The 13,677-nt window shown below is 36.6% G+C and overlaps 1 protein-coding gene across 1 annotated transcript in view; it reads right to left on the bottom strand.

Moving 5' to 3' along the window:
* The window catches only part of LOC121295178 (protein diaphanous homolog 2-like), a 385,994-nt gene that overhangs the window by 248,593 nt on the left and 123,724 nt on the right, over positions 1–13,677 (bottom strand). The window contains 3 exon segments of the mRNA XM_041219584.1: positions 3,653–3,769; positions 10,530–10,642; positions 12,230–12,340. Of these exon segments, the coding sequence (XP_041075518.1) occupies positions 3,653–3,769; positions 10,530–10,642; positions 12,230–12,340 (341 nt within the window).

The raw sequence follows: 13,677 nt of genomic DNA, 5'->3' as shown, positions 1-13,677 counted from the left end.
ATTAAAGTACAAATAGCTGATGATCTAGATATATGTATATATGTATACACATGCTTCACAATACATTTTGTTAAAATATAGTCCTTTTCCTTCTACAATGTTGTATGGGTGTTTCATGCTTAGGGAGCACTCCAGCTGCTGTTCTACATTTTAAGTGTGAAAATGCGTAAACATCAATAATAATGGTTTGGCCTAATTAAGTCAATGATAATATTTCGGTCTGTTCCTCCCCCCTTTGCTGACTTCAGCCCTGAACAGCTTGCTCAAGTTCACCTCAAAGTTTTTACGTATACTGGACATATCCCAATTAAAAACAACTTCTGAAATGAATTGCTCAAGTGATGTTTTGCTCAATCCCCAGGACACGCCATTAAAGCGGTTTAAAATGAATTTATTTCAAATCACATAAACACTTTTGCTTTAAGCTGTATATGAGAGGGCAAGATTTTTTTTTTTAAATCCACTTGTAGAAAGCAGAACCTTTGAGAAATAAAAGACGACAAAATGTTTAAAAAAAAAAAAAAAAATATATATATATATATATATATATATATATATATATATATATATATATATATATATATATATATATATATAATATTCCCCCCAGCACTTTCATGACTTCATGCCATTGTTTGGTACTTGTGAGAATTCTCTGAAAGGGAATCATGTACAACATGATCAGCAAAGCAGGCTCATTCCCAGTGCAATAAGCTACCCAACTGTACCTTGTTACCAATGAAGCGACCAAGTAACAGCTTTCTACAACAGCAAAAAGTGTCCCTGTGCTTTCAGGACACATTCTAGAAAGTGATTTCCACTGGGCTGCCAGCTAGGCGATGCGGTCGTTACATCACAATTTGCCATATTCTCCAATGAGCTATTCTCTAAATAAAAAGGCTGAAGGGTCTGAAAGCAAGCAGACTGGGGACTGGACGCAGAGGTATTTAAAAAATCTAGGACACTTAAAAAAAACGTGGTCAGGCTAGACAATGAAAGCATTAAACTAAAGTAAGTGATGCCAGACCATGTTGATATCTGATGTTAACACAGAGAATTTACAGAAGGTAGTGATTGTACACTTATAAACAATGGGTAGGATCTTTATATCTTTATATATATACACATACACACACACTGTAATGAATAGTAATTTGATACATCGTCTACGCTAATTAGCTGCTTTAAACTCCCTGAAACAGTAGCTAATTATAATAGTGGATTTTCTATTTATAAGGGGACTTCATCCTCAGTAGTTAATTACTAGGGATTGACTTCTATCCAGTGGGATCCATATACGCCTTAAGTGCTGTGTTCTGTTTTTGACTATTCCATATTACTTTTATGAGCTAAAAGTGTAATTTGTATGTACAAAAGCTGTCAGCGAGTTCTCATCATGCTTATCTTGTACTACAAATGTATGGAGCGGAAAGTAAATCATGGGAAATGAAGAAGTCTTTTCGTGCAGCAGCAAAAAACGAATGCTGATTGTTACACAGCCAGCAAGGGCTTGTGGCAGTGAATCAAGCCCTTGACTGTCACGGATACAAACCTAATTAATAATTTCAGAACTCTCCCACGGCTGTGTGAACATTTATAAAATGGACTGTTTGACCCAAAACTGTCAGGCCACACTGGAAAGGTGGTGCTGTGTCTTACAAGCCCATTCAAATGCCTGTTACTGTAGATACTGTAATTAATGTGGTTCACTTTACTGTTTTAGACAGTACCGTTTTCCTATGCAAACTATTATTCTCATCCATAACTATTACACGCAATATATATATATAAAGAAACGTAATAAAATAAATTCAGTGACAAATGTTTCGACTAGATGTCCTGAAGACATTGAGAAAGACATCTAGATGTTTGCTAAATGAATTTATTTGGTTTCATTTAGTATTTCTAAGTTATTATTCTCTCCTTATTTGAAAGCTGACAGCAAAATACAAAAATATGCAAAACAAATAGGAATACTTTTGTTATTTAGTAAGCTACACAAAAACAGTAAGCCCTATTTTTTCATATTTTCATGCAATGATTTTTAAATATGCACAACATCAACAAACTCTCAAATCATATTTCACATATAATAGCCACTTTAACTGCCTTGGAATCATATTTCCTTTCACTTGCTTTCTTGTGCTCTACTAACAACTATTCCTCTTTAATTTTAAAAGTAGCAGCAATGTATTTATGGCAACTTATTACAGTGAACAGGGTATCACATGACTAATTTAAATTGCAGCATTGCATTTCTGTTCATAAGCTGTTGAACTCTGTACTATCAAAAAAGTGATCAGTACTGTCAAAAAGTGTTAAGAACAAAGTTTTCTTTTAGTCTTTGATCACAACTCTTATCATCAACCAAAACAGACAAACCTGTTCATACAGGAGGCTCTGATCGGATAAAAAGAGAAAGCGTCTGTAACACACCTTTGTGTCTGTATGTTTTGCGATATATAAATATTAAGGAAAGGGCATGGATGCTGTAACTTTCCAGGTTTGCTCTCTTTACGTTAAAGTGTAGCACTAAACTAATTAATCTTTTCCATAGCACCTATACAAAGAGATTGCAAATATAAAAGCTTACGTTTATATCAGGCAACAGTGAACATTTACATTTAAAATAAACCTCTATTAATAACTGTTTAAAGAGGGGTTGTAGTAATCTGTTTCCAGTAAGTTAGACAGGTCTCGAATCCCGTGCTGCTGTGGACAGGAATGCTGATAAAGATTTTGCTGTAACAACTGGTTAATATATTTTCTATTACTCCAACAAGCTGGGAATACATTATTCATAACTCCAAGTGTGGAAGAAGTTGCCCATAGTAAACTTTATTTTCTCTCTCTTTAAAAATATTGTATTTCGGTGAAAGGACTGCCGCAGCAATTAATTGATCATTCACATGTCAGCAGCAGACACTGCAGTATCAGTCTGCTGATTTGGTCCAACCATTTCCTCTCTTGCAGCACGGCATTAGCATTGGGACGAAGAATTGGGCTGGCCCCAGGAATCTTTCTTGGAGAATAATAATATTTCATGTTTCTGACTAGAATTAATCTAGACTCTACGATCCAAAGGGACCAACTACTTCACGCCAATCATTTCTCATGTCATCGTTTTAACTCTTTACAGGAAGACTGGACATGAACAAAGTGTGTTGCTTTACACTGTACCCAGACAAGGCAAGGCAACTATTATGCATTGTAAAACAACATGAGACCTTGGGATCTAAAACCTGCTGAGGGGGTCAATGTATATTTAGCCTTGAAATGGAATAACATTAGAAGATCTTGCTTCTCATTAGCTGGCAGTAGTGGTTCTGTAGTTGAGAGAAGCAAGAATTAAATTTGGTACAACGCCAAGTCTGTCACAATAGTATCGCTAAATAACGCAGCACATTCTCTTAGTGCTATTAAAGTTACAACAACATATACACACACATTTCTTTTGCACATATAGTTGTAGTTAAATAATAAATACAAAACCAGTCACCATTTCATTGTATAGTTAATGAACTGTTCTTCCTCCCAGCAATCCAAATACACTGGAAAGAGTCAATGCTGTAGGAGCTGAAAACGGTGGGGCTTGTCTATGAAACACATTTTACTGAATATCATGGAAGCATTATTGAAAAGGTGTACTCACCTAATGTAATAATCATTCCTGATGAGGAGGAGATGCTGCAGCATGGAAAGAAGGTAATTCTCTGCCCCTGTATCTTTCACCATGTTGGACAGTAAATGGTAGACCTCGTTCATATCAGTGCAGAACAGGTTAAGGTAGAAATCAAGATGTATTTGCTTTTACACAAAGAACATAACTGATTGTGTTGTCAGCTACCCTACATTCGGGTCCTATTACAAATGTAACAAAAAGTACATCAATGTCCTCTCATCATCACAAACCAAGATCATCTCGTCTTGTTTTCCCATCATGAAAATGCACCTGCACTTATTCTTGTTATCACACACTGACTTGCTGTTATCAGCCTGATAACTCTGATGTTGCTGACATTGCATTGAGATGAAAAACAAGAAAAACATTTTTTCTAAATTGTTAAGATCATTCATAGTCCACCACCATTGGCCCAAAAATGGTGGTCACCAAATACCAAATAGAACTGCGTTTTTAAAGAGAGTCAACATTCCTCTTGAAATACTATTAGTATAATGGAATTGTTCGGTTTACATAAAGATTATTTTTAGTCACTTATTAAAAAAAGAGTACCTTCAAATGTGTTACTTGAGAGAGAGAGAGAGAGAGAGAGAAAAGAAAAGGTGGAGTTGAAATGCTACATTGTCACTTGATTTGAATGGAACAGGAAGGCTGTTCTCTCCTGGTACTTCTTCACACAAACTCAGTCAGATAAAAGCTGAATTAGCTTAATTATTTAACAACTAGCCTGAATTAGCTCAATTATTTAACAACTAGCGACATAACCAACACCATTCAGAAATGAGAGTCAGCCAAATAGTAGTACAGTATTTCATGTTAGATTTTGAAATGTCGCATTATTCAATTGCCATCAGTTTTGTGTTAAGGACAGTACTGTGCAAAAGTTTTAGGCAGGTGTGAAAAAATGACGCAATACCATCAGAGAGGCATCTGATTGGCCCCAAATTTATTCTGCAGCATGACAACGACCCCAAACATACAGCGAAAATCATTAAGAACTATCTTCAGCTTAAAGAAGAACAAGAAGTCCTGGAAGTGATGGTATGACCCCCACAGAGTCCTGATCTCAACATCATCGAGTCTGTCTGGGATTACATGAAGAGAGAGAAGCAATTGAGGCTCCCTAAATCCACAGAAGAACTGTGGTTAGTTCTCCAAGATGTTTGGGCCAACCTACCTGCCGAGTTCCTTCAAAAACTGTGTGCAAGTGTACCTAGAAGAATTGATGCTGTTTTGAAGGCAAAGGGTGGTCACACCAAATATGGATTTGATTTAGATTTTTCTTCTGTTCACTCACTTTGCATTTTGTTAATTGATAAATATAAACTATTAACATGTCTATTTTTGAAAGCATTCTTACTTTACTGTATTGTTTCACACCTGCCTAAAACTTTTACACAGTACTATATATGGGAATCTACAAAGCAGTATGTAATTTAATATGTTAACATATCATTTTTCAGCAGGATTCATTCGACTTTATGAAGCAAAATGTGTTAATTCTATAGGGTGATGCAAATACAGCCATAACTATAGAACCAAACAGTACACCAGTTACAATATAAAGCAATAATAACATTCATTGTTCCAAGTCCCAAGTTATAATATGGCTAGCTGTACAGGCTGTCTTCACCTGTTTGCATTATGCCATGATTCAATTTCTGTTTTGTACAGTCAGATTCGCCATTTCCTACTATGAATTTTAAACAACGTCTATAACTTTGTAATAAGTCTACATGTGTTTTTTTCCTCAATCAATTATTCAGACAGGTCTCTTCATGCATAACAAAAAGTTCTAATGATTTTTAACTACTGTTGTCCCAACAGGGATCTTGAGTCTTAAGAAGAGTAAACACTGAATGAGAAAAATTGGTAATAAATAAGGTCCCTGAAGTCTACCTGTCAGAGCTAGCCTTTAATGGATCTTGAAATTAATCAAATGAAAACTCCACAGGTTTGAGCTTTTAAAATGAAATACTATTAAAAATAATAATACTAACAATTAAAATATATGAAAATGTATGAGTCAATACAGCCTAGTTTTCTCAGTCACACTATTCTTCAACTCAAAGATTACATTGATTTCAGTATGTGTCAAACACGTTCCCTGGGGGTCACAGTTCTGTTTTTCCCCCAGTGTGTTCCTATCATGCATTCCATTCGAAGCAATCAACCGCCAGAAAATTCTAAACGTGATCTTGTAAAATGGCTAAAAATTGCTACCAATTACAGTATCCCCATACTTTAAAAGTTACAAGAATCAAACTGCCAATGAAATGTTTCGATTTGAAGGTGTGAAAAACAACAAAGCTACAAAAGTGCCTGTAGGAATAAAAAAAAACAAAGCTTGAGCAACAAAACAATCAAACTTACACAGCATCATCAGGTCCTGAGGAAGACGCTGTCGATAACAAGAACAAAAAAAAGAATACGAGGCGATTCTGAAAATATGACATGCAGGCAAAAAAGCCAAGAAATCCCTTCTAAAAGCTACCACTTATAATTTTCTACTCGATCATGTCAGTACTTTAATTGAATGTGGTTGTAAACTGCTTTAACAAAGATTTTAAATTATAAAAATGCCATTTTTTTTTAATTTAATTTGCATAGCTGTCAAAAAAGGAAAAATAGACTGATTCAAGTATTCAAACTGCTTGAAAAGCCCCTCACACTCCATTATATATATATATATATGAACTGCACATACATACATTTTTTTTTTTAAACCCATCACAAAAGACCAAGAAAACACATTGTCCAAAGGTGGAGCCAGCTACCATCGAGAATCAGGACTGCTCCCTCTCACTGCCTTCCGCCGCCTCGTCAAGATCCACCTGTTTAGACGGCACTTGCAGATCTCTTGATCTACATGCACTGGACTTGCCTGACCGAAGCACTGTGTTACTGTATGCTCAGATGATGCACTATCCTTGCACTACTGTCATGTCATTGCAAATAAACAAATTGACTTAATCCTAAATTCTCACTTCTTATCTAATAGCATCGAATAGCAGCCTTTTACACGGTGGAACCAACTGTAAGGCAGGGTGGTTGTGGCTCCCATTTCCCACATAGCATTTTCATTTCCGTTGCAAGGCTGAACACAGATTGCTTGCTATCATAACTAAGGCTCCCAACTAGAGGTTTATAAAGAGGGAAAACTGTACTGATCCCAAGAAAAAGCAATGGTAACAAAGCTCTAAGGCAACAACAACTTAAATTCTTCATTTATCCAGGTTTAATCTCTATCTAAATATCAAAGAAACCAAAAGAACATTAGTCTTGGTGTTGATGAGGGTGGATACTAATCTATAAAAAAGGGAAGCGGCACACTTGAACAGACTCCTAAAAGTTTTCAAAATGTATTGAGAAAGAAACCGATATTTCAGCTGCAAAGCCTTTATCAGGGTGTGCTGGATACTAATCTAACATTACTATTCAAATTCATATAGGGCCTTTTCAGCATTTTCTTTCTATTTAAAAAAATAATAGAAGGATTATAGTAAAAATTACATATGCATGTATTTATTCTTGAATAATTTGCTTAGAAAAACTATTATAGCAAGTTGCTAAAAAGTATTTTGTCCTTCACATGGTTCAACATACTGGATTTGATTTCTATTCATATCATGGCCTCTGCATCTAACCAATTTCTTCTTTGAATACATTTTCAACACACCATAATAGAGCTCTAAAGTTCTACATGCATTTTTTAAAATGCTTTTGTTGCCTGGAAAGCATCAATGAAAAATTAAAAAGGCCCAGGGCAATTTCATTACGAATCAGAATTGCAGCCTCCCTTTTAACAATCATGTGTCAGTTAATAAAACAGGTGATAAGATGTAAATACAAGAGTTTGACAATATTCAATAAATTAATTATTGATAGCATATGATAGTATGTTACATTAGATTTTGTTTTTAATAATAATACAAATTAAAAATGAAATGTAAGTTATTTGTGCTCATGTACAGAAGAAAATGGCAAAGCATGGCAGCGTTTGCTGTTACAGTATTTTGTGTGTTTTGACCATGTCTGATGAAATATTTAAAAAGCAGCAGAGGAGTGAAACACTGCCAAAGATTGGCTCTTGTTGCTATTCTGCAGTTGTATTTAAATGCCACCCTTTGTTTGCGTTTAGTTGAGTTTTGTTACCATCAAAAACTCAATCCAAAATCAGACCTTCCCCTTGATCTATACTAGAAGACATGCCATAAATACAAGACTTCAAAGCAATGACTTCAAATTAACACCTGCCATTCTGACTGGTTATTTCTCAGTTTTAAACACTGGTTCTGTTTGCAATACTATTTACTGTAGAGAAAAGCACAAATCTTTTTGGAATCATTTTTTTTCCACAAAAACAAACTCCCCTCTCTGCTTTCTATCAATCCCCAGTAAAGTCATATTCATAGATCACACTGACCTACAGTACTGATTGACCTAACCCTGCCATATTTTACCAGGCAGTTAGGGCATTAATTAGTAAACTACACAGATACATTCGGCTTTAGAAACTGAACTACAAGGTGGAGTACTTACGCACCACTATTCTACTTCTACAAATGACATGCCAATACACATTCACTACAGTATAAGGTAGAGTGTTCTGTTAACATCAAATATTTAGATTTAATGCACTTGCAATAACCCCTATTTTCTCATGAAAGATTTATGTTTTTTCATTACCAGAGAGTGGCATCCTCTGAAATAAGCCAGATATGTATTAAAGGGATCTAAAAGAGATTTAGCACCAATACGCCCTATAAACAGCTACTAAATTAAGTTTGTGGCGATGGACAAAACAAACAAGACCTTGATTTGCAAACCAACAACAGCCTAGGCAGTGTTCTGTCTAAATTGTTTTTTTCCTCAACCGCAATGTCCTGCCACCACTGGATCCAAGGGGTAGATGTGTGGTATAAGTCTTTCAAGTAAAACATGCCCTGATCATAGGTGCACTACACGGTACAGTGCAATGAAAATAACCATGATTCCTCAATGTACTGTCCTTCAGTCTATATACACCTGTCCCAATGGCACATGTGTGTACAAACTGAAAAATAACAACCTTCCTACAAGGTAAACCACTTGCCTGAAGAACAAGGCTATCCCTGCAGGTCTCCGCTTGAGTTCACTGGGTGCCTGGTCCACTGCAGCGCGTTGATGAGATTGACCTCCCTAACCGCTGTGAGCACCAGAGCCAATGCAATGCTCCCTGAGGAATCCTCAGCGAAGATCAGCAACTTGGCACAACAAACCTGACTGTAAGGCACACATGCCACTTAGGGACCCGAGCAAACCTTTTCTTCGTACTCTACAATGCAGTGTTTACCATACTAGGGAATGTTTCCTTTTGGTTCGAAAGAATGTCTGCACACCGAAGACACAAAAAACTAACAAGGAACCAGTAAGAAAGGAGGAAAGAGTGTGATGCTGCAATGCCCTTTTGTAGCACACAGTCGAGTTGAGTTAGCAACGCTTCGGAAAAATAGCTGAATTAGAAGAAGTAGAGAGGGCTGAAGAACAAGGCATCTGTAACAAACTTACCCAGGTTCATAGATATTAATAAACATGAGGCGAGTTAATGAACCTGGAATAACAGCACAGTGAAGCAAGGTGTGAGAGAGTCAGAGTTGGGGTTACGGTCAATCAATGTCGTAGAACTGCATGATCCATTATATTCATTTCAGTGGGCAGAGACACCTCAGAGGAGATTGAGGTTAGGGTTAGGTTTAGGTCAAGAAGACTGCATTCTCAAAATGTTAATATTTATTAAGCTTCTACAAAAATCAAAAACGAGGGGAAAACTGTGAAACAAAATCTAAATTATGTAAAGATATTGCAGATACGACTGTGGCAATCACAGCACCAAGTGTCCTTTAGTGAACCATCAAGCATAGTGCAGGTGCTTGTGTATAATTGAGTAATAGTAAACTATGTTGCAGACAGTGAGTGTTGTATTACTATGTACTGCAGTACTGTAAATGTTCTGAAACTAATGCACTCTTTTGTCATGATATCCTACCACAGGTTTATTTGATTTTCTGTATGCCCATGCTACTTGAATAGGATTTTGACAATATATTATAAAGTTGAGACCAATGTAGTCAATTCAGCAAGATAACAATTATTTTAGACAGCGGTATCAAAAAAGTTCATTTGTTTTCCAAAACATAAGGTAAACAAAATCTGAAAGTAAAAGATTTAAAGCACAATTAAAATGCAAAAATAGTAAATGGGTGAACTTTGAAAGATCTCATTTGGGTGGAAAAGCTGAAAACAAGCAGAGCAATAGACTGAAGCAAACAAACAGACTCATAAAAGAGACAACTGGACAGCGCTAATGACGTTTGAAAAGATTCAAGCTTAAAAGAAACCCATCCTGCAGCTCTGAAACAACATTATAATAGCATTGTCTCTCTGAATGTGTTCCAACAAACAGCCTTATAATAAGGTAGAGTTGAAAAACAAACAGAGGCATTTTGAAAACTAGAAGTAGTCCGTCATAGACATAGCTTCAAAACTAAATGTCCTTTAAAAAAAAAAAAAGGAATAACTATGTTTTAAAGAAAAGATCCTCGGCCCACTAGTTTCTGGGTAATTTTAATTAGCTAGATATTTAGCACTTTAATGAACCAGAGTGAACAGTCACAAAATTGTCAAGAAGAGAAAGGTTTGTGTTTGTTAAATGAGATGTGAATCTAATCATGCTCTAGGTACACAAATCCCCATTTAATGAGCTGGGGTCTCGGGTTTAGGCTTGGAACTAGACGATTCTGATATAATAAAATCATTATGTGCCTTTCTATTACTGGCAAATTAAACAAAGTTAAATAAAGGATATTCCATTTCAGCTCGGATGTCTTCAAGCCGGTGATTTAATTCAATTAAATCTTCCTCCTTGTTTTCATTGAACACCTTCAACTGGATATCAAGTTCCTCCGTCTCTTTCAGCTCCTACGGATGTAAAACAAAACAAAAAAACAACACAAAATGTGTCATCTGGACACTTGTAATGCTGACTCCTGCTGGTGGAGGCGAGGAGAGCTATGGTATTCACTTTCACCCACAGAGAAACCTTGCAGCACTGATTAAGCAACATGTATCAACTAGGACATCAAATCTCTCTTCCCATTACCTATCTCTTAGCAAAATGAATGCCAGGCTAATAGACAAGCCGAACTGATATTGGAAACACTATATTTGTCATCTGTTACCTGAACGAACCTGCTTGCGGGTGCTTAACCACGTTACCAACTGCATGATTAGAACTAAAACACTGCATAACATTGTTATAATATGCTGTTGGCATAAATTATTACATGATATATAAGAATATTTATATAACCATTTACAATCCATCAATAAGCTAAAGAGTAAGTGAATCAGCACGGACTTGACATAAAAATCTTTGAAATCAAACTATTTCTCCCCGAATACAAGGTGTGGTGATGTTAGAAAACTAATAAGAAATAACTGACGTGTCCTTAAGAGCGACGGAATTAACGTCCTGGGCTCTTTACACAGTGCATGTAAACTGGGCACTTGAGAGGAAAAAAAAAAAAAAGCTTTAAAACCAGGCTCAATATATCAACAAAAGACAAGAATACACAAATCATATCTGCTGAACTGAGATAACCGGACACGAGACAGTTTCTAAACCCCAAGTTCCACTTTTGCTTGCTAAGGACGTACTGCAAAGTATACATAAAAATAAACATACATAGCATGACATTATTTCATAACATACACATTTTAAAAAAATAGACAACACAGTGATAAATCTTGTGGTCCTCTCCTCCTTCGCTACAATCATAATGTATTACCCTCATGCCTGTGCCAGATTACTCTCTACCCTTGAGCTCTGGGAAACATGAGACACACTCAAACAATACACTGTGTTTGAAGCTGGGGATTTGGGAGATATTACATATGTATGTTTTGGCTAGACTGTGCAGACACCTCTTTAATCAGCGAATACACCAATGCCCTAAAGAGAACACCTCTGTCCCCTCTTTACGCATTTGTTTTATGTAATAAAGAAGTTTCAGAACTTTAATGTTAATCATTCTGAAATTAAATACACATACTGTAAAAAGAGAAATGCAAAAAATATATCTAACCATTGCTCCCCAGAAAAAGCACACCTCACCATCTGTCAGATTAGATGCCAGTTAACAGTCAAATGATGTATTAAATGCAAATGCAGGAGGGATGCTGCGATGGGTGGGTGTTTGAAGCACAGGACAGATTATATTTGGCTGCCTACGTTATTCCGTGTACTTTATTTAAGCACTGATTTATGTATTTATCCAAATGCAAATAGTTCTGAAAGACCAGATGTCAAGTAATGGATCTTGAAATATATTTAGAAGCACCATTACATGAACCCTTCCCAGAGAGATGGCAATTAGAACCTTCAGAACCCATACTGTGGTTATGAGCAGCTGCTGCACACACAATCGGTATATCATCTAAAGCTGTATTGTTAATGTTTAGTCCAGTACTGACCATTCCTGGGATATGTTTATACAAGCCACTTACAGGGAGGATTTTCTTCAGCCCACAGCGTAGGAACTCATTCCGAAGGTGTATCCTGAAGTCCAGATCCTCTGGAAAGGTGACCAGGGCGTTGATTAACTGCATGCATGCCACCTGTAATGGAAATTGATCAAAAGGTCAGTAAGTCAAAATGGCAACAGGAGACAGAAATAACCACCCACTGTTTGTTTTCAAATGCACTTGGAAAAAGATCTCTCCATTATTATCAACCCAATCACTACACAAAACAGGAACTAAACAGTTCCCTGCCCCCAAAAGTTTCACTGAACAGCTGCAAGTTTTCCAATTGATTTTTCTGAAGGATGGCAAAGCAAAGGAACGAGACAGAAGATGCTGATGTGCACTAACTGGCTGTAAGGTGGCTCCTGGGATCGGTCTGAGATGAGGAAGGATGTTAATTGCAAGGAGAAAATGTTCTAAAGACAACAGATCAATGAAAGCTGAAGGATGACTTGACTGACACTTGAAAAGTAGCCATTATTAATCTTCCATGCCGGATTTCTTATTAAGAGGCCACAGGGGATCCTGTCACCTTTATTTTTATAAAAAGCCTCCAGACTGCTTCTTTTTCATTTCTTTGGCTGGTTCTGATGTTTTCATAAAGTAAATCCTGATAAATACCCCATAACTATGCCAGTAGCATGAACAAGAGGCATCATAATGCTACTGTACAATCAGAAAATAATGGGACAAGAAAGTGCCATCTGGCTGGGTTGTTTTCCTTTTATTTTGCCAGAAGAAACTCAGGTTTAATAGCTTGTATTAATACAGCTGAAGAAGCGAGCAGAGTGGTTTTATGGGGGACGTCAAAGCTAATGAGTTTTGTTCAGGCGGATGCACTTGGATTATTGGGACAACTGCAAATGGAGAGAAAGGGCTGTGTAGAACACTTAAAAGGACTAAGAGGGCTGCTGTTGCCTGCCATCCAGCTGTGTGGAGTTAGGTTGGTAGGACCAATAAAGACCACCATCCATGTTACTGCTGTTGACCAGCTGGCATATTACAAAGGCTGGGTGCAATACCCAGCTCAGTCTATTTAACATGAGTTTCAAACTAGACGTTTGTGTTTTTGTGAACAAAAACAAAGCACTCCCAGTGGCACAATGTAGTGCAGATAGTAATATGTGACGAGTTGAATTCTGAGAAGGGGTTCCAAGACCTGGACTAATCTGTCTCTGTGTAACTATTACCCTGAGATAAGGGCACGATTATATACTGTAGTGTAAAGAATAACATAGCCATTTTGTTCTGTAGAAACATTTAAAATAACAATGCATTTATGCAGTTGAACTTGAAGTGTTTTTGGAGACAAAAGTTTACTGACGCACAGCAACTTGTATCCCATTAAAGAAATGGACTCTACCGACAACTTGTAGGTTAAAAGAGCTTCACTTCTTTGAACCTTTTAAATACACGTTCTCGTTTCCTTT

Source organism: Polyodon spathula, chromosome 20 (genome assembly GCF_017654505.1).
Source record: "Polyodon spathula isolate WHYD16114869_AA chromosome 20, ASM1765450v1, whole genome shotgun sequence".
NCBI lineage: Eukaryota > Metazoa > Chordata > Actinopteri > Acipenseriformes > Polyodontidae > Polyodon > Polyodon spathula.
This window is presented reverse-complemented; position numbering and strand designations above follow the sequence as displayed.